General features: G+C 37.7%; 1 protein-coding gene across 1 annotated transcript; it reads left to right on the top strand.

Moving 5' to 3' along the window:
• Nucleotides 1–18,982: 18,982 nt before the first annotated feature.
• On the top strand, nucleotides 18,983–22,622 carry LOC104517831 (synaptotagmin-9; the record flags this gene model as incomplete). The annotated part of the gene is made up of 4 exons (XM_010163171.2): nucleotides 18,983–19,009; nucleotides 20,512–20,632; nucleotides 21,675–21,846; nucleotides 22,493–22,622. Coding segments are annotated over exons 1-4 (450 nt in total), but the record flags the coding sequence as incomplete, so codon positions are not given.
• Nucleotides 22,623–22,987: the final 365 nt, after the last annotated feature.

The raw sequence follows: 22,987 nt of genomic DNA, 5'->3' as shown, positions 1-22,987 counted from the left end.
TGGGGGGAGGAAAGCAGCTCTTTATTTTTAGGCTGGGTTTCAGTAGTGGGTCTGTTTTGTTTAGTAGCCTCTAAAACAAAAAGGATATGACTTACTCGAGACATGACACTACTTAACAGCAGAAATGAGACCAGGTCCAGAATCTGTGGCTTCCCGGGACCGGCCTTTATCCCCTCTCAGTAGCAGTGCTTATCTTCTTTAACAGTGTACAGATACTGTACCTGGCAGTAAATCAACTAAGTCCACCTACTCTGATTTTACAAAATGTTTAGCTTGTCAAGATGTTTTAGTCAGTATTTTTAAAATTCCTGTTTTGTCAAGTTCCTGGGATTAGAAAAACAATGGCATTGAGCAAGATCTCAGAAAAGCATTTAAAACGTTTCCGATGGTTAACAAAAATTTTTGAGGCAATAGTTTGAGAAGGAGTAGAAACAAACCAAATCTCTGTCTCTATGGATGAGTTCAAATCCAAACCATCAATGTTAAGTGATGTGGATGTGTATCTGTTTAATTGATTTGCAAATGCAACTCTCTATAGCAGAGACAGATTTGCAAACCCGTGTGTCAATAACAACAGTTATTTCATGGCTAGAGAAATTAAGGCAGTAACTATGAGATTCATCTCACTTAAATTTTAGATTTATTTTAAAAAGCCCAAAACCCACAACCAAACCCAGCAGTACTCAAAAAAATACAGAAAGCATAATTGCTTTCAAGAGGCAGATCAGTGGATATTCATCTTCTTCTAAGTCACAAAGGTCACTCTTTGTTTCATGGGTTTTTTTACTATTCTTATTTAATCAAATGCAGAGAAAAAATAAAAGTCTATGTGCGATGAATCGTTTCGTAGACAAAATATGCTGAAAAGTCATAGATCTTTAATCCTTCAGATGTCTAAGGATCACCACAGTAAGGATGAAAAAGAAATTAATTAGCCTTCAGCATCAGCACAACAGGTATAGTAGTCATTATATAGTGGAGAAAGGCTGTAGCCACTGTTTTTCCTACTGCTTTTACATTTTTAATAACCACATATTTAAATGGGTTCATTTTCAAAACTAGGATTTTCCTTTTGTCTTTTTGTGTTTTCTTTTTTAATGATTTTGCTAGTTACTTTGTAGGAGAAGATTTGTCAGAAATGACAAAGGTTGAAATGATTAGGAGACGGCACTCAGCATGGCTAAACAAAGGACAGATACAGTTATATACAGTTATATAGGGTAGAGATAAAATATTGTGTTTTCAGAAAACTTAAAGACAGCAGATGCCTAATTCTGTTTGGAGCAACTGGGTAACTGATTCAATATTACAATAATATTCATTATTCATGAAACAGGATGAATCTTGTAATATCACTAAAGCCTCAGATAACATTTATTGGGGTTTTGGGATTAGTTTAAGAAAATGATAATTCAGAGAATTGTGTGTATGTTTATGTACCACTTGAAGTTTACAGAACCTGGGACTATGGCTATCAGAGTTTCCAAGTGAGCTTTGTCAGTCTGAGTATTTATCTTCAAAAAAATACATACAAACAAACAAACAAACAAATGAAACTTGAGTCAGACAAAACTAAGAAAGTCAGAAACTAAAGCAGACCAAAAAAAGTAGCAGAAATTGGATCATTTCAGTTAAAGTATTTAAAAAGAAAAACATTTTTCTTAAAGTTAGTATTTTGCGAAGACTGAAATTTCAGAATAAAATGTTTTGATTTCTCATTTGGAATGCCCTTCTACTGCAATATTTTAAAATATTTTGAAAGGTGAAATAGGAAAAAAAATCCTCTTTTTTATCAAAGCAAGATATTTCAAGTCAAGTGAGGGATATTCTGCTTCAAAATGGAAATAACTCAAAATTCCTTATGAAATTAAAATCCTAGTTTCCACCTGTTTCTTCTTCTGCCCATCAATGCTGCATGTTCATGAGGTCTCTCTTTTGTCCTTGTATCATACATGTTTCCCTTGTGCAACACCCCAGAATACCAGTAGTGTATGAAGGACATTTTCCTCCACGCATTAGCTGCATGCTAAAAAAGGTCAGACCCATTCCTAAATGCCTGTTTTTCTAGATTAGTTAAAGAGTCTGTAACTATCCCTGTTCTAAACATCCCCCTTCTCCTTCCTTCTCACCCTCGTCTGCCAATTCTTTTTTTCCAGAAACCTCTCTCTGCACAAGGCTCTTGGAGATAGCCTTCAGTGAAACAGCTCACAATAACATACACGCTGCACATAAAGCAAAGCCAAAATGTGATCCCAGTCAGCTGAGCCTGTCCTTCAATTAGACCATCCCAAATTGTTAGTGAGAGCTGCAAACACACAAAAAATTGTTCTAGTATTTTACAATTCATAGGCAGCAATTCTTCAAGATGAGCAAAGAGCACTCACACAGCATTAAGGCTAAAATAGGTGTATTAAGGTGATCTTGGCTTTAATCATTCTGCACATAATTCGAGGTTAGACTGTGCAATAGCCTTTTTTTCTACAGGGTTATATAACTTTCAATTTAAACATGTATTTAGCCAGGCAAGGAAAAAAAATAACTTCAAACACTCATTTAATTATTGAATAGTTTTGGGAATGCTTACTTTGTCTTTTTTTTCTAGCAGAGGTCACAGAAAGCATTTCAATAGCTTATGGATTCATCAACATTTCTGAAAAATCCCACTCTTTAAATTTAGTTTCAATATTTGGAGCCCAACTTGAAAGTATTCTTCCCTCTGAACATACTGTGCTTATGCGAAAAGCCTCAAGCCATTTTTAGTCTTTAATCCCCACAAGATATCATAGCCATCAGGCATCTTTCTCTACCAAACAGAGCATTTCAGAGTTTTACAGCTTTCCTCTCTGTATGGTCTGTTTGCCCAGTTCTCATGTTATTTTCCCATGGTCTTATATTTAAGCAGTAAGTGGACTTTTTTGTTATTGTGTATTATTTACTTAGGGATTAAGTGTAACTCTGCTCCGAACTCTTACCAAGACATACTGGATATTTGTGCAGGGGGTGGCCTGGCTACTTGGGAAGCACGTCCTGCAGACTATACCTGACAGTACCTGAAATGTGTGCTTGCTGGGGTACGGTCCTGACCTCATCTTTTCTAGTATATCTGTGTCCCAGGTAAATAGGTAGAAAAGAAAGTGCCACTATACACAGGGTCGTCTTCTCAACAAAAGATTTGTCTGTCCCCTTTCAACCTCTCCTTAGAGGATGTAACCTGTCTCACACTTGGAACCACTCAGGATTCCAGGATCTTTCCAGAGTCCTGCCACAGAGGACAAAACATCGTCTGTACAGAAGGAAGGAATTACTGAACCATAACTGGAGTGCTTCAGAGGCGTTTTTATGCCTAAAGGCTAAATTATAGAGCTTGCCAAAATTAAGAAAAGGCTATACTGTTCACTAAATAATCTTCAGATCTCCCCATTGTCTTTGGGGGCGGGGGGGAACATGAGAAGTTGGGGCTGAGGTTTGAGCTGACTGGTAGAGGACATATTGCAGGTACAGTATGTCCTATATATGTATCTACAGCTTTTCTCCTAAAACTCAAGGAGCCTTTTAGTAGCTGATCATGTAGTTTGAAAGAAATAAAAGATGAAACAGCTGAACTGATGTAAGTGAGAGTAGAAACTTTAAAAAACACACAATACATTTTGCTAAGATTTGGTTATATGGTCAACAACAAGTGTAATACCAGATATTGTAGAGGCCCTGACTGTCCCTGAGAGAGCTCAGGGATGAACATGACAGCTTTTTGCTCCTCAATCCCTGGCCCTTCAGAACATGAGGGCCACTCTGAGGCTTTGTAGAGAACCTTGCTCAGATTATTGCAGAAAGATACATAGCTATGTTCTTCCATTTTTTCACTTTCTAAAAAACAGATTTCATGGCAGTTGAGCTGTTTTTCTGACAGCAGAGCTAAAGAAACAATGGCAAAACCAAGGAACATATAACATGACTAAATGCTTTTTAATCAAGATTTATTAGTCCTAAATTTACTACCTTTTTATAGCAGGGATCTTAATTTTAACTCACTATTTGATTTAATTTCTCCTCACGCATATTATACATTTCTTTAAACATTCAGGAAGATTTATGTGTATCAGAAACAAGTATAAAGTATAGTGTTTCCTGAAAAAGTCCATGCAGGCCCATGCAGCATCACTTTGTGCTTGCCTGGGTAGAATTAAATGACAAACACATGCAAACCTCCAAATTCTGCACTGGTCCTCACAAACAATGAAAGGCAATTTGCAATACACACTCAAATTCTAGAATTACAGAGATAATAACTTTTGTAGTTAGTCCCACTGAAGTCACTGGAAGTATTCACAAGGCTGAGTGAAGCATACAGTCCTTTGCAGTGTCTGAGCCTTCCTATGGCTCCCTGGCAGAGAATTCGAATGCCTATTTCACACCATGTGCTCTGGTGAAGTGAGAGGCTCAAATGACGGCACTGCATTAGCAACGTCTGTGGTATCATGACATTTGAGATTTGTATAGCTACATGTTTCTGGCACTTCATTGCTTGATTAAACACCTTGCTCTGTTTACTCAAGAAAACAGCAGTCGCAAGCTAGAGCTTACCTTAGCGAGTGCTTAATCATTCACTACTCCTTTCAGCAAACATACTCGAAATTAAAGCTACATACATCATCTGGAAGAACGACTAGTGATGGCATCTTGCTTGTGATGGGCAGGGAAGCAGAAAACAACTGACAGCTGGAGGTTTTCACAGTTGATATGAACTATTGGGATAAAATTTCCCACTCAGATTCTTGGGCCAAACCTGGCATCTCAAAAATAGCAGTTTATCACAACATCAGAAAACATAACCTTGCTTGTCAGGCAACCAGTTACTAAAAGCCACAGTACAAGTGGCTGAAATCCACCGCTCCTCCTACCTAACATGTCCTCTTCCATTTCCTGCGGTAAAATTATTTTAAAATAAGCAGCTAATAGAGGATTAACAATATAATGTGGTATCTAATGTTTTCTATTCATATAGAAGCTGCTACCCAAACACTATGAAAGCTAACACAGAAGAGCAAAAGAACAATTCCAATACTGTATTTTGTATATTTTACTTTAGAATTCATAGAACTCTTTAGGTGTTTCCTTTTTAAAAGCATGCTGGTGTTTTATAAATATTTTTAAAAGCCAGCTGTGGTTTAATCAACCATCTGATCTACATTATGATAACTCTTCTGAACAACCCCAACAACAGAATAAATATGTATGCAGTGAAGGGAAACAAATTGTGTACAAAAAAGATAGGAAGAAAACAGCAGACTTTGGTTTCGAGCCCCCTAGAGAGTTATTTATGATCATCAGGAAGAAAGGAATCACTTTAAAATAATGAAAACCTTTCAATGTCTGTACTCCACTGAGCACAGAACCTTACAGGAAATGCTAATCTAACAATAAACTTCACTCTTTTGGGACAGCAACAATTTGTGCAGGTAGAAATGAGTAGTACTCAGGATGAGATCTTGACTCTACTGTAAATTCAGGGAAAGAATTCCCATGGAAGTTCAGATTTCATGGATATCCTCTTGCTAGAGTTCGGAAATAGTACAAAAAGCGACATGGAGTAAAGGAAACAAATCACCCGAGATGTACATCAGAAAATTCACTAGAACAACCAAACAAGTGAATTACCTTCTTCTCTGCAAAATAAATATACAACAGTGACCTTCTCAGCAAAGATTTAAATCTTCTCCTCCTCCCTCTGCCCCAAAATTTGATGGCTAAAATATGAGTGAACTATCAAATATGGTCCTGGAGAAAGCAGGCAGAAATATCTCCGTCAGAAATGGCCTGAGTTCTACATCCACATCTTCAACTTTCGACTGGCTGCAGCATGTTTCTGCAGTGAGGAGCCTGACCTGTTCCTTTCAGTAGCTCAGCAATGTTTCTTATTTGCCATATCCTTTTCCAAATTCTTCACTTTACCCAGCATATAGAGTGTCAGCGTTCTTGGGAAACACTTCATTCAACACAAAGCTTTTCTTATAAACCAACATATAAAAAGCTTTTCATGCTATCTATAGCCATAATACTTTTTTTCACCAAAATATAGTTTTAAAAACAAACCAGTAGATACAACAGTAGATGCTCACTCTCTTCATCTCCATCCAGCCACTCTCTTGTTCTTCTCAAAAATCATTTCTTTCAGGAAACATTTCAGTGCTAAAGCAGCACACCAAAAAAATATGCTGTCTTTCTTTTCAGACAGTCTTGATCCAAAAGTTATGAGTCAGGATGCTCAGACATAACTACACTAAATTCTTTCAAAATCATACTTCCTTCCAAAAAACTGCAGTGAGGCCCTTTTAAGGCGTCAAACAGTACCAGAGATCACTGATCATTCTCAAAGTAACAAAAGACTTCTAAAGTGAACTCACCATTTAAGACAAGTAAACTCACAACTTTTCTTTCATTTCAAAACTATCGGATTATTTAAATTATACACCACTAAACCAAAAATTTGAGAAGGCACCTAAGTGACCATGAGATACTGTTTACTAAGTCACTCACAGATTTTCTAAAAAATGCAACTTTTTTTCCCACCCATAAGGTAGTATGCACAAAATACCACTAGTTATTCTGAATATAAGCATAACCAAGTACAAATCTGGGCAGCTCACCCAGAGTCACCTCACACCAATGCACATGTTGGCATCAGGAATAGACTAAAACAAGCCACAGAAAAAACCCTTTACCTTACTAGACACATTTCACATGTACCACATGTAAAATAAAACAAGTTAGAAGAAAAATATTCTAAGAGGAAGAATTTGTGTTGACTCACTTTTATGGACTTAAAGCACTAAAGCACTTCTATATTTAGCACTCTCTTTATCTCACATCTTACACTACCCTCTGTGTATTCTTTAAGAGAGAAAACATGCTCGCTAAAGTGGTCCTAAAATTGCCTGCAGTACCCATCTAAATATAATAGGGAGGAACAAGCATATCTGATAGAGAACAAGAATTACAGAAAAAGAACTGTTATCACACTCTGCACAAACACATTTTCCCCTGCTCACACTGTAGACACCTGGATGATATACTTGATTTCAGAGCCTCCTTTTTCTAAAACAGATTTATTTTTCCTTCCCCTCTCTTCAGCTTCCTCACAGTCTTTAGTTTTAATTTAAGGCTATTTTTTTCTGTACAGCTTCAAAGTAGATGTAGTACTGGGTTGGTAAACTGCCTAACAGCTTCAAGATTAAAATATTCTATTTATTTACAAGGTAGGTGAATGATACACAGCAATAGCATAAATTCTCCTTCACCACATCCGCATAGCTTAAGTGTCCTAATGGCGATAGTCCAGAACTGCATCCAAAGAGAAGAGGGCAGCTGGATTTGCATGAGCTTTTGGGCAGCATCAGCAGCTACAATACTGAGAAACACAGACGTGTTCCTGGCATTGCCTAAGAGAAGCGGTACAAGTAACCCCTTGTCACTTTTGCCCCTTGCTGATTCCTCAGCATTGATTCAGGAGGTCAGTCAGGGGGGTTTGCCCTCAGAGGGTTAGATACCAACAGCATATCAGCATGCTATGCACTTGGCAAGTTTCACATAGCACTCTGCTATGAAATTGGCAGTAGCATCTCTGGGACATAACAGAAGAACTCCCTTCGCTCCCCTACTTCCCCCCACCCCAAAAAAAGAACCACCAACACCCCAACTTCTCTCCTGATTCAATGTGAAGTTTTCTTTTTAGCATGGTTTGTGAAATGAAGGATGAAAGCAGTCCTCTTTTTCACACTTCTGGAATGACGCTGTCTTGTTATCATTAATTTTATTGGCATTCTCATTCTTTCTTCCTCTCTCTATTATTTAAATTCCTTTTGTATTTGAAATCCAGAGAGACTAAGGTATAAAATGAGACAATTTTGCAGTATAGAAGATTTAGGGGTTTTGTCTATTTTGACATATTTAACATGTGTGTTTTGTACGATCCACCTTAGCGTCCATATTACATTCTTACATTTAACTTAGCAATTAAAATGGGATTGCTGTGCAAGGACAACCAAAGCAGTACGACTGCACACCTTTTCACCCAATCCATTAACAGAATATTGCTAGCAGTGAAGTAGGCTCTTTACCTTGGCTGCTTCACTTTGAAATTTGCAGTGATTTTCTTTTCTATATGACCCATTTAAATAAACTACTAAGAAGTAAATGAAACTTCTATGGAAACTGCTTTACTATTGTTAAAAGTGGGTAATTTTATAGCAAAGTGTTACCGGTAAAATGTGTATTGCGAAATTTAGTTGTGCTTTCAGTCTAATGGAGGGTTATGTGGAATGCTCTCAGACATGTTTTTAAGCCATAATGATCCTTTTTCACCATTTCTCTTCTAATAATATTTTCTGTGGATGGTGCATTCAGTCTGGCAGGGCACCAGTGTTATTGTTTATATAGGTGACAGATCAGAACCCAACTCCATTGTATTTAGTTATACCACTTAATAGCAAAGAAGTAAATTTCAAAGGTAACAGGACTGCGACATCAGGGAGCTCTAGAAAAAAAAGCTATTTTTTACCAGAAAAAACATTGCGTTCTCAGTGGTTCCCGACCTGAAGGTGCCTGACACAACAGGACAGAATTGTCTCTAGCAAAACAAAACACATGGAGAAACTTCAACAGAAAGATACTTGATCCTTGACCTTAAAATCACAAAAACCCAGGAATGGTACCTATTGGAAAGAAAAACATAACTTTACTCTAAATCATGATGAAGAAAATCTCTGTGTAACAGGAGAAAGATTCATAAACCCATACTTCTTCCCCCCTCCAACTAAATGGGCACTGAACTTAAAGGGAGCTGCACATATGAAATACTACTTTTGAAAAGTCTGCCTTAAGTATACCTTAGCAGAAGTAATAATTCTTTTATTACTTTTTAGTGGGAGGAGAAGCCAAAAAGGATGGGAAGGAGAGAGAGAAAGGGCACACCAAGGATTTCACTGAACTTGGATCTGATTTCCAGATATCACAAGAATTTTAAAATTATTAGACAGAGTTTGGATTAATGGCAATGCACTGTTCACTAACGGTTATTTTAGTTATCTGTTAAAGGAGCCCATTATATGCAAGTGGTCAAAATCTAGGAGCAAAGTGCTCCTTCACTGCCTGTTTACAATCAGAAATGCACATGTGCTTCCAGCTTCTGCATTCATTACTGTAGAGCCCTGAGCAGAATGATCCCCTCCTGGCCTTCCCAGGGCATGCACCCAGAGATGTGTACAGCAGACCACCATATCTTCTCTACTGAAAGTAGACCTGGGATGGAATTACACAGCAGATGGCAAAATCCAACAAGAGATATCTGATTTAAAAAAACAAACAAACAAAACAAAACACAAAAAAACCCACCAAAAAAACCCCACAACCCATCAACAAAACATATCTCAAATAAAAGCTCTGGAATGGCAGGAAAGACATGCTACTGCAACAGAGTTTGACATTAGCTTTCTCTTTTCCAAGAACACTATGTTATCTGGACAGTTCTCTTCCTAATATAAACTTCTTCAAAGACAAAATAGATCAAACTTTTACTTCACCTAAAAGTAGATTCAGATTTATAAAAACAGCCTTTCTTCATTACCTGTTTTGTGTACAACCTGTGCTGAGCCTGAGTAGCAGGGAGGTCAGTATAGAACACCTACTGTAAGTATAATGGATACATCTCCACAAAACACTAGAGGTGCTTACGTAGACAGAAAAGAGTATCTTTTTTTTTCCTAATAGTGTGACTCTCTCCGTCTTTTTTCAGCACTACCCAGATACTTAGTTTCTGTCCTTTTCAGAGTGATGTGCTCAGAATGAATGATATAAAAGATATCTGCTTTACACAAAACAAAATGCTTGCACTGAAAATGACACTCAGTGCTAAGGAAAGGTGAGGAACTGTGAGCGGGGCCCAAAGCTTTAATACCGTCTCATTTCAGCAGCATGGCTGTATTAGGGTTTTTCACACAGAATGGCCACTCTGCGACACATTATCCTTAATGAAGACTGGGTCAGCAGAGCACAGGGGCTGGCTGCTCCCTGGGCCTGGGTTCCAGGAGCAGTGGGGTGCTACTGGGCAGGATGTCTCCAGCCGGGTCCCATCCCACTGCCCCAGCCAGGGAGCAGGGCAGGCTGGGGAGCTGAGGGGCAGCCCCTGGCATCAGCCAGCTCCCTGGGCTCGGGCCAGGCCAGGCCATGGGTCCATGGCCAGGCAGGGCAGTTCTGTGGGGAGCTAGAGACCAGTACCCTACGGTGTCACTGGGGCAGGGACCAACAACCCGCGCTGGGCTGAAATGGGGTCCTGGGCCACAGGCAGGGTGAGGGGAAGCCCTGGGGGTGCTCAGGGCTAGTGGGGCCCCTTAGTGCCCTCAGGGCCATGACATACTGACTGCTTTCAGTTCCTGTACAGGAACGGATCGTTGAGTGGGGTTAAAAGATAAAGCATCACATGCAGCCCCACTGTAACTCAAGGTAGAGTAAAAGGCCAATCCATTAATTTGCACATAGATTTAGTTTAAATTGACATTTTCATTTTAACACACTATGAAAAAAATATTAACAGACAAGGTATTTTGGGTTAAAATCTTTTGATTAGTTGACTTATTTTTAAAACAAGCTTCCTCCCTTCAATTCTTCTTGGATGTATTTGAGATTTTCATTATTAGTAGGATGTTGAGATAATTAAACATTACTTTCAACTTACAACAGAATGGAAGCAAGAGGTAACTGGCAAATAATTCATGGTAGAAGTAACTTTATGGGTTAGAATGGATTTGCTGCTTCATTTTCTTCAAGCTCAAGTTTGCCTAGAGATAGTGAACACTGAACATGTAATTTAGCCTCCTGTTCTTACAAGACAGCAGTTAGCCTTGAAAGCATGAGGGTTAATTTTCTCATCTCTTTCCATCTGTGTGAAGTTCATTTTTAAAGTCAGCAAGGTTGGCCCACCCAGATTAGCTTGTATGGTAAGATACTGCGTGCTACAATGCCATTAACCTCTGGTTTTATTTGTTTTTTTCAACCTCAGTATTTCACAAAAAATTGACGTCTAATCCAAATCACTTACAGCCTGTTGAAAAATTACTGGATTTGACATGACAGATACTGATGGACGTTCATTCACAGCTTTGGTCCTCACTGTGGGAAACCACCACCCATTTTTCCAGATTACACTGTTAGATCATTTTGCAAAACTTCCTTCTGTGAGGCATCCCCTGTCTGCCTGACCTACTTGTCCTTCCATTTTTACCATCTTCATCTAACATCAAAAATCTAATGTTTCCCAGCTGGAGTTCTCCCTTACATTTCCTTTTCAGTAAACAGTTGCCCTCCAAACATCTATTCCTATGTAGAACAATTCATTGCTGTTCCCAAGTTTACAACATTTCTAAAGCACCACGGCCTCCTCTGCAGAGAGAAAGGTTTGAGTCAACTCTGTGCTAGACCACTCTGCTTTAAAGCTTTAGCATTGTGAAATCAAACCCATCCTCAAGACGCTTCCCTTTCAAAAGACTTTTGAAGCACAATACCAAAGGTGGCAACCTGTAAACAGTGACAAGTTGGGATACACTGAAGTGGAATATACTCGAAGAAAAGAAGGAGCAGCTCTGCCCACAGCACCTCACTTGTAAACTCACATCTTACAGGTTATGACATTTTCATTTTTAAATATCAGATCAGGAAGATGCAATTATCTTCTCTAGCTCTCAGGCATTGCCTATCCTTCACACACACAGACACGCACCACCTGCCTCCCAGTAACAATCAAAATGATGAAAGGCAGACTGCAATGCCTGGAAAAGAAGTCAGGGCAGAGTTTTTTTGTATTATTAAATCTATACTGAGCTTTGTATCTTGTAGAATGCAATAAGTCATAGAAGAGCTGCATAAAGCAGTAACAATTGAAGAAAACAAAATAGTTTTCAGAGGAAAAGTTTAATTTGCAAGGAGAAACAAACTTTAATGAACTTCTTCCTCTGACCAACAATGCCACTAGCAAGCCTCCAGAAACAACTCTGTGTACACAGTCTTTCCTCCTCTTAGTAACTGATGAGGAAGTTAAAAATTACTTATGTTAACTTTCTACAAAAAATTATTTTTCAGAATTCCTCATTTCTGTTTTTCTTGTGAAATCAATTTCTAACATGGCCACGCACACACAAATGGGACAAGTATTCCAGCTTTTTCATTAGCTTTATTCATACTATGTCCCCAGTTCTTCAGTTTAGTTTGGAACAAATAGCTACCTCAATAGGTACAGGAGAATTCATTAGATTCTCTCTTAGGTCCAGATTCAGCGAAGTACTCGAGTTGTTGGGAATTGAAAGTCTATGTAAGGGATTCAAAACCAGTAAAATCTATAAGATTTAAGTATATGTTTAAAAATAAGTATGTGTGTGAAGTTTATCTCTACTGAATGGAAGCTTTTTAAAAGTAAAGATCTTATTACAGAACAATTTATCAATGAAGTCTTAAATGACTCAGTATGAACAAATATATTCTTTAAATACATTTAGATAACTGAGGACAAAATGCAGCTAACCAATTGGAATGGCAGTTTCAGTTAGTCACTGCCACCCTATTTATAGGATATGAATAATGACAATGGAGATGTTGGGTCCTTAGAGAAATAAGTACATTGACTGCCTACAGGAAAAGGCCTCTGTCCTTCACTTACTAAGGATATTGTTGCAAAGGCAAGTTATACATATGTTCTCCTCAAAGACATTAACTGGGTTGTTCTGAAATGCACAAAGGTGAAAGGCTTATCCTTTGACTCCCACTACCCACTTTATAAGATATCTGGACTGACTGGCACAACATAAAGTTGTGTTTGAAGGATCCTCCTAATGTGGACTGCAGTGATCTGCCTTAAAGAAAAGGAGTCATGACAGAAGGATGATGGAAACAGGAGAGGAAAAAAAACCCCAAAAATCTACATCAAAAGACCTCCAGGCTCTGAAGCAGAGATGGAGGATATGCAATCTGCTGGGTGCTTTACTTTTGATACTCTCTTTGTATAGAAGTTACCAAGATGCTAGGCAAAACTATGAGTAAGTTAAAATAAGAACATACACTCCCTTAGTTGATAATCATAGTAGCTTGCTACAACCCAGTCTGCAGGAAGGATTCCTACTTCTTTCAGACCCTGTGAATTACAGCACAAAGTTGTGGTATTCAGAATTGGTCCATCAGCAAGACATCTGTCTGACCATAAGGTGTTCCTGAATACCTCAGAGAAAAGGTAACAGAAACTCTGCTGTGCTATCATCGAGGCATTACGAATATAAATCCTAATAGAGAAAAACCAAACTACATACCTCGTTAAGCAGCAAAGTTGAAGTTGAACTTAGTTGTTAGAGAATATATTTTTTTATTTTTTTTAATTAGAACACAAAACACCTTCTGTTGGCTGGCCGGCCAAAGCGCTTTCTTTCCCCCTTGTAAGGATTTTTTGCTTAAATTCTTCAGCTGATGATACTTTTCACTGTATTATTTATGCAAGAATCTATCAAGTCCAGCATTTTTATTGAGTGCCAAGTAGCAAATGCTGTGCCACAGACAAGCCCATGGAGAGATTATTAGGGATTCAAAGGTGCCTGTTCTTAGCCTGCCTTTTTGTGCAGCCCATCAGACTAGCTTCTATATACATGCACTTGGTACAGTTGTATAGACATACAAGCTGATAGCCAGTCTGCAAATAGACATGAAAATTATATTGTGTACCCAAAGCAGTATAAAAGCCAGAGTGAATGACATGCAGACACTCCAGCTTTCTTATATTCCTTCACTGTAGTGAAACCCAGCTTCAGAATTGTTTTTTAATGTTCTTTCCTAGTAAGTGAAATCAGATTCATTTTCACATGCTTAGCTCTAGAAGCTTCTTTACTTATTGGCTTTCATCTTCCAAGAAAACCATGAATAGAGTAAATAAGGACAATTAAATGCAAAAAAATGGGATCACACAGAAAATAATACAATCTGCAAATTAACTTAAAACATGAAATATAGCCTGACATTTATATATTGAAAGAGTAATTGTAAAAGATAGGCCATTCTCATTTCCCACAAACTTTACTTAATCGTAGGTCTGTAGATACAGTTTGATTGAGGCATTAGTAAATGCCTACTTTACTAGAGTTCATTTCTTTGATTTAAGATGTAATGAAAATAGAATTTTCCAGTTTTCTTCCATATTTTCTGTATTCATCTTAAAATGTATAATGAGAAGGCAGCTGGCACTCTTCTAGTCATGTGCAAATTCAATTAAAATCAAGCATTTCCAAAGAGTTTTTCTCAATATAGATTTCTCATACATATAACAAAATAATTCTATGATGAAATAATCAAAAAGGTAGAGCTAACTTAATGAGTTCATCATGTTAGATACTTTAGATTTACAATCATTCTCAAACAGATTCGAGTCTCAAATTTTAGTGTAGTATTTGCATAATATTTGTGTCCTGGACATGTACCTGAACTGGATTAATATGTTAGCTCACTCAAATCTGAATGCAGACTTCTCAACACAATAAATGTGTATCCCAGAAAGCAGATAGCACTTCTTAAAGTATTTTAACTCATTTAGACTTAACATATATACCTAGTATACTTAAATTATCCTCATCTTAGCAGAGTCAACCTCCTCTAAAATAAATCCCTGTAAAAATCAAAACTTCAGATTATCAAATATTAGAATGATGTACAGTAAAATTTTTCTTGTTTTACAGAAGTATAATCCCATTAATTCCAGTAAAGATTATGAAATAACTAGGAAGATTTTTTTGTTTGTTTAAAATACAACTAATGCTCCTCAGCTAGGAGGAAAAAAAAAAATTCCTTAAATACTGGTAGTCAATCCTTTCTGTGCTTCAAAAGCTCAAATGATAAAATCTCATTCATGAAACCTCTGCTATTTTTCTCTTTTCCAGTGACCTTTGCAGAGACACGTGTAACTGCTAAAGGAGGTAGTATGCAAAGTTACCATTGCCGGAGCTGTACAGCTCTGACATAGCAATAAGAATTTATAAAATCTCCAAAATCACTACTGCCTTGATAACCTCTTTCAAGAGTTAGCAACTTTAAAAGACATAAGCAAGGGCATCACTGCCTGTAAGTGCTCCCATTAATGGTAAGTTGATAAGATGCATAAAAATATATCTGAGCACCTCACAATCCGTAATTAGCGTTATTTTTGCAACATACCAGAAAAGTAAAATAGTAGTGTCTGTCTTTTTATAGATGGGAACTGAGGAACCTGGTATAATTGAGACATATGCTTTAATTAGTGGCACAGGCACTGTGTGATAGTAGGGCTATTACAGCTTGCCTGCTCCAGAAATAAAAACACATGTTTTTGAAGAAATGGGCACAAAACTTATGATTGCCTAACTCAAGAAGAGCGTATTTTCTTCTAAACCAGAGGCAAAAGCAGAAGTTGTAACCTATAATTTGTCTTGTTTCCTTCCATCCCTTGCTGCCTGTTTTGCATTATTTTACACAGCCATTCTCTGCACCCAGATGCATTTATGAGAAGGGATAGCCCATCCATCAGAGAAATCTGGTCCCAAATGTTGTCCCCATTTGTCAGAAACTCCTCAACTACCAGGTAACTTCCAGGTTTCACTGAGAAAGTTTAATCCATCCTGAGCTTCTTAATGTGGTCTCCAAGGAATCAAAAGTTAAGCCATTTAAGGGCCCATTGTCACAGTCCTCTTTAAGATGACATGTCTCTCTGTTTAATATGCTGAGTTATACTCACCTAAGCACCAGCATGGAGCTGTTGACACAGTACTAGGGAATGATTTATCCTGCAGGCTAACCTCTAACAAAATTAGTAATTTTAAAATCTATAAATACTATGTGACTACAGACTAACAAGATATTAACAGTACCTTTGGAATTCGGCATTTTAAAAGATATATTATCACCTTGTTAGTTTTACAGAGGGAAACCAGAAATATTTTCTGGGAAAAGCAGGAACAATAATCATCTGAAGATGAGGAAAAATTTCTTTACTTTGAGGGTGACAGGGCACTGGAACAGGCTGCCCAGAGAGGTTGAGGAGTCTCCTTCTCTGGAGATATTCAAAACTTGCCTGGATGCAGTGCAACAAGGACGAAGCATAATGTGAGGGAAGTTGCATCTCCATGCTCCTAACAGCAATGAAAGGGTCTTATTTATCTTGAAGTTCCAGTAAGGAATTCATTGCCTTTGTGAAGATACAGTTTTCAGGCAAATCTTGTGATCTGGTTTGAAGTCTCCAGCTGACTGCTTACCCCATACTGAATACACCTAACTCTCCCAGGTAACACTGGACATTTTTTTAAGGAAGAAACTTCATGCTCTTTTCCTGTTAAATAAAGGACTACATTAACAGAACATGGGCTCAGAGAGAAAGCTAGGCAGGATTATCAGAAACAGACATCAGACAGGCTGTGCGGCTCACTGTAAGGCACTGCTAGCATCAAGGCACTCAGCCATCACCCCAAGCCTGAAGCTGAAGCCTGGGGCACTGGGAAAGCAAAGCAGACACCAATCTTGTTCTACCTTTTTTTAGAATACAGGAATGAGCAGGTTATAGATTAAAAATGGAGGCAGTGCTTTCTTCCTCTGATCATGAACAGTTTTTGATGACAATGGCAGAGGAGCTTGGATCTTAGGTAGGTTTATCACAGCATATTTATTAATTTCTTACAGTATCCTTCCTGATGAACAGGATCAAAAGAAATATAATGTAGGGCACACTCTTATAAATAAATTATTATTGTAATTTAATTATCTTTTGAATATTTTCTTTTAAGTTATTAATACTATTAACCAGCCTTTTGGTCTGGTTATACGAGGGCTGTCCTGCTTGCACTGTAACTTGCACAGTATGGTATTATGACCACTCTAAATAAAGTTAAACACAAATCTGGAATGTACAAAATGCATGACTTGATAACCTACAATATGAAATCTCTTCCTAAGCAGGAATTAAAAAATGTCTCTGGCAGTGTAATATTTATATTGCCACATTTTGTCAAGTGTACATAGTAGCACGTAAGTACTCAATTCAGAGAGAAGTGTAATCCTTGCAAGAAGATCCTACCCTCTATGCTTGTTAATTCTGTTCCTTAAAGCTATTTCTTGATAATACAGTACATCTTTAGTGACAATCTATGGCTTAAGCCATGTGGCTCAGTGATTTTCAACTAGTGAAGATGTGCAATAATCCTCTCTGTGCTCTGCTACATAGACCTTGGTTCTGTTAAGAAAGTGAATTTATAGTAAGGACCTGTGTTTGCTGGATGTAATGGTCATGCCTGTGACATCACTGAGCTCCAGTCAGAGCATGTTACCAGTTACCCAGATGGATGAACACACACGTGCAGATTCTGTGGTGCAGTCATGGTTTGTGGCACTCTTTGAAGAACATTTCCTCATTAAGTTGAACCTTGAAGCCCCAACAGCAAAATTTCAAATGTCTGGAACAGTTGAAATGTTAAAATGTTGCTCTTCAATTACAGAAAATAGGGGTAAGCAGGGTGGAATAGCCAGGGCACTTGGAAAGGCTCACACTGTTATGAAATCTATCTTTCCAAAATTAAGAAAACATTTACAAGTAACCAGTATTATGGAGTAGTAAATTCCTTACAAATCAAAGTGAAAGTGTGAGAACAGAGGGCTTCCTTTTGAGACTCAGAGAAGGATTTGCATGCCAAAAAGTATGCCTCTCTTGCTTCTGCCTGCAAGCTTTCCTTCAATTATGTTCTCAGACTGCCAGGATTAGATTACTACTAGCATTGGTTTACGAGCAGACTGAATCTCACAATCATCTGTGACCTATTGCTACAACCGACAACTTACAGAACTAGAAAAGACTGAAGAAATTGCAGGCTCTGTTTCCAGTTTAACAATGGTTTTGTGTATAATACCCAGCGCAATTTTTAGAAAAGCATTAACGAAGTTTTTCTGTCATTGTAGCATTTGATAAAAAATACATCACAATGTAGGTGAAGATTATTCTTCAGATGTAGGGCAAAGTTTGTGGATAAGTATTATGGCACAATTCCCAATACTTCATTCAATGCATGTGATCTCTTCTTTCCTAATGAGTTCATTTATGCAGAGGGCTACCATATTTCTTGGAATTTGTATCTAAAACAATTGTATAGTAATTCATTTACCTATTAACTTATTGATAAGAACTGATATTTTTTTTTAAAATGTTCATTCAAGATGATCAAGTCTAGAATGGAAACTCCAGTATTTGGTAGTAACAGTAAAGCATTTCCGGTACTCATATAGTGAATTCCCTAGTCACCAAGTGGAGCACTGAACTTGAATACAGAATGACTGTGACATGGTGACAATATCTAAGAATACCAAGATACACAGTTAAAACAACAGATGCCTGAAAGGCTTCTTTATGGTCAGGGCAAAAAAGAGTGATTCAATGATGCTATCTTCTCATAAAAGTTTGTGACCAATTAATGAAAGAAAGCCTCTCAAAGTTTCGTAGTCACAAATTCCCCAAATTGCCAAAACCTGGCTTCACTCAATAATTTCTTTAAAAGGCTCATGAAATTCTGCTCCCCTCAGAGTTGTATGGTTAGCAAAATGAGAGAGAATTCCACAGCTACAAATCTCACTGCCTCAGAGTTGGGGAATTTGAACACTTAAATTCTGGAAGTTTTTCTTCCTCACAATGGGAAGGATGAGTGAAATCTTTGCTTCCTGTTCCCCAGGTTATAGGTATCAAGCTCCAGCTGACCACTGGGAAAATTTCAGAGATCAATTATTCCTCCTGTAATGTTAAGTGCAGGTGTTAGCCAAGAGAAATTTCTCCTGGATGGGCTGACATCACTTTAGCCTGTAGGACTTCTTACAGCATCACCTTCTCAAACTGCACTTTGATCCTCCCACAAAGTGAGTCAGTGACACAGAGTTTGTTGCAGCAGGTCTGCTTCCAAGTATGAGCCATCAAGAGACACTAAACAGGGTGAGTCATATCAGATATCTTGATATTGTCACAACCTTTATTAGCTTTACAGCTACCATGAAACACTGATCTTTAGAATTAAAAAGATGATAGTTGATGAAGTCAAGTCAGGGTTAAAAGCTAGTTATTACTGACAAAGGGCCCATAATACCATTTTTTTCCTTCTTTGACAGCAGCTTTTTCCAATAACAGCACAAGGAAAGGGCTTGTTTCTGAATGCATGTGCATGGTTGGGTTTTTTTCCCTTGCATAAGTGGAGAAGAACTAAAATGAAGATACCTCTCTTAACCAAGGGATTGGATCAAGTGAACTCTAGAAATCCCTTCCAGCATAACATTTTTCTAACAACTCTGTGACAGCAGTTCTTTCTGTCCTGCATGTCTCCTCTGGTAATTCATGAAGCTACGTAAAGTGACTGCGTAGGCTCTGGCCACTGGTCTATACAGCAGCTAGCTCAGAGACAAACACTAACCTCTTAGGTGCTATTTCAAGGTATTTTCACTCACTTTCTGTATCATCCACCACCCTTCATTTTTCGGTGTCTGACTCAGAAGGAGCCAGCCTGGGAAAGGAGAGACGCTATTACGCAAAGCTAAGTGGGCTTCTCAAAGAACGTTGCTTTGAATTTGCCGGACAAGATAACTTTTTTCAGCCAAGAATGAAATATTAAGTTACGGAAGATACGTCTATAAAAGTACCAGTTTACTGCTCAGTTAAAAAAGTGCAAATCAAATCTCAGAAATAATTTAATATAATCCTTTATACACTACATTTTTTTAGTAAAAGAGCTGTATTTTTTTTTTAAAAAAAAAAGACAGATGCTTTATAACAGCAAAGAGGGTTTGCTCATTTTCTAGTGCCTTTCTGAAACCCTGATGCCATTGACACAGGGAAGAGTTGCAAATCATTCTGTCAGTGAAGCAGGCGGATAAACTTACTTGAGGGAGCTTGTCTGCACAAAGCACAGGAAGTAATGTCCTTACTCTACTTCTAGAAGAGACTGCCCCATTACCATAGTGACTTCACACCTATCACACCTGAGTTTATGCAAGCCTGAGTGCTGCATAAAACTTTGCCCTGCCCAACCAACATTCTCTCTGTGAACCTCTCTACAGTTATCCTTCAGCAGACCAGAAAGAAAGGCACAGAGATCTGTTGCAACTTGTCAACAATACACGCAAGTCACTACAAAACATAAAATAGAACACAGGTATTCCAGTGCCGCACACTGTACCTCACCACTGAAATGTGTTTCATCTCCAAGAACTGAATGCTAGGAACTATAACCACATTTACAGTTGAGAACTTTGGTGGTGTAGCAACAAACATAGTGACTTGAATCTTGTATGCAGGTGGCTTTGTATTTTTTCAGATATGTTTCAGAAAGAGAATTCAGCTTTTGCTTGCATAACTGTAGCTCCCCAAAGGTATACTTTAGCTCCTCTCATGGGCAGGGAAAATTGTTATTATTGCTTCACGTTGTCTCTCTTTCCTTGGAACAGGATAATGTGGATCTTGGTGACCTGATGTTTTCACTCTGCTACCTTCCAACAGCTGGTAGACTAACTATTACAATAATAAAGGCAAGAAATTTAAAGGCAATGGATATCACAGGAGCATCAGGTAGGAATTAATTTAATGCTCAATGTGGATTCCTGTCCCATTTCCCTCCTGAGTCACAGAACTCGGCACTGTCAGTTCCCAGAATGATTTTTGAGAAGAGGGTTCTTATACTGCAAGCTCTTGAGTTACTTGAGTACAGGAGTTTCTGAGAAGTAAATAATATATTTTAGTTTGTTCTGTTGCAAGCAACAGTTTAAAATAATCTGCTCTTTAAAAGACAGCAAGATTATTTCTAAAGCCACTATGATTCAGAATAGCATGAGTTGGCCAAACTGCATCCATAACACTGGGAATTTGTTTGCACAGCAGACTGTTTGCTACAGCTATGGCACAGCGGCAGACTGACCCTCTCTGACAGTCTCCAAGAGCCACTGAGCCAATTCTGCTGTTGTTGGCATATGGACAAAACAGTGATCATCCCAGACTCCTTTCAGCAACCCTTGATGCTGAAAACAAGAAACTAATGGAAATAAGAGTTCATAGATGACTTCTAAATACCGTGAGGGAATTGTAGAGCTCCCAGAAAGGAGCTACAGAGATACAGCTTTTTTTACTACATTCAAGAGTTTAAAAGTAATTATAATTCTCTTGAGAAATATAAGCCACTAAATGTTCCACTTTGAATTATATTTAACCATACATCAGTAAATCCCACTGTGTAAAATATTGTCATATTCTGTCGTACAAATCTGTACAAGTAATTAGGCTGTTATAAATAGGCTGATACACAGGCTGTTGTATAAAACAGTCATGTATAACATGGTTCAGTTGATATTTTAATACCCTTTGAAAAATCAGTACACAACAAGGAGCTTCTTGATCCTAAACTGTTCATTATAAGCAGTCAACTAAGTAAAGCTTTCAAAGCTCCACTGCCTTCGAGGCATTCCATGGTAATAAAGAAGCTCAAATTAGAGTCAGGTCCATGTGACTAATTCTGCAAGCAGGTATGGACATAGAAGAAGGCTGCTCCCTTCACTTTCCATTTATATTTGCTTAAATCAATAAAAGAAAACCAATGTTGTTCTTATGATTCACACAGATCCCTACGTGAAGGTTTCTTTAATGTGTGAAGGAAGGCGACTAAAGAAAAGAAAAACTTCCACCAAGAGGAATACCCTTAATCCCGTTTACAATGAAGCCATAGTCTTTGACGTCCCTCCTGAAAACATTGACCAAATTAACTTGTCGATAGCTGTTATGGATTATGACCGGTGAGATACCTGTAGCTGTAAAATAACATAATCTATTGTCTTATAAAATCTTGCACAGTGGATTTGCATCCAGAAACAAAGTTATCATTTTTTTCCAATAAATGGGAAATTAATGTCATGTTGACTTTGGTAGAAGACTAAAATTTCTTGTATCGCCAGGCAGAATTTCCTTTCTAAATTTTAAAATACAGATTTGCATCCATTACTGACATAACTAAGCTGCATATATTATGCTTACCAGGACTAAAATAAATGAACATATAATCAGACAGTCCACACGCTGATGTTCTGCTTGTGCACGATTACGCTAACCCCTTAAACACACCCCCACATTTCTAATAATGTGTCCTGAAGTTTATTTGAAACTAATTACAAAACAGAGGCAAAGAACTTTTAACATTCTTCATGCAAAAATAAGAAACAAATGCACACAGACACACAGTGTATGCTATAATGAGGAAAATACTAAATTATTCTGATTTTTGGAAAATGCAAAGGGCAAACCTATGTATTTTTTAGTTCATTATATTTTTCAGGCAAGAATTAATTCTAAAAATCTGTTATAAGTGTTTCTAATGAAATATGTAAATGGTATGGTTCTAAAGGTATAATTTTAAGAAAAAAATATTATGGAACATTTTCACAGTGTAGGTCACAATGAGGTCATTGGAGTATGTCAAGTAGGCAATGACGCAGAAAGTCTAGGTCGTGACCACTGGAACGAAATGCTCTCATACCCTCGGAAACCCATTGCTCACTGGCATCCTCTTGCAGAGGTAAGATTTTTATTTCTTGCTTCCCTGTTACTATAATTGTGAAAATTCTTCCATATGCATTAGAAATTGGATAAAATTTTATTAACAAAACCAAGATCCATGTGCATGCATGAAATCCTAGAAAAGGGCTTGGAAACATCGATATAAAAAGTCAAACATAACTCACAAGTTAATTCTACTCCTTTCAATTTTAGGGGAACAGAAAGGAATTAATGGCTTTAATATATACATGAAAACACCAAACATTATACACTGGATTAAGGGTTTGGTTTTGTTTTTTAAATAGGATCTTGGGTAACTTTCACTGATAATGAAATGGACCTTGTTTACAGAACAACCAAGACCTATTTTTTTTTATATATATA

The sequence above is a fragment of the Antrostomus carolinensis genome, unplaced genomic scaffold (genome assembly GCF_000700745.2).
Source record: "Antrostomus carolinensis isolate BGI_N321 unplaced genomic scaffold, ASM70074v2 scaffold25222, whole genome shotgun sequence".
In the NCBI taxonomy this organism is placed as follows: Eukaryota; Metazoa; Chordata; class Aves; order Caprimulgiformes; family Caprimulgidae; genus Antrostomus; species Antrostomus carolinensis.
Note: the sequence above shows the minus strand (reverse complement) of the source record. Positions and strands in the feature narration are given on the sequence as shown.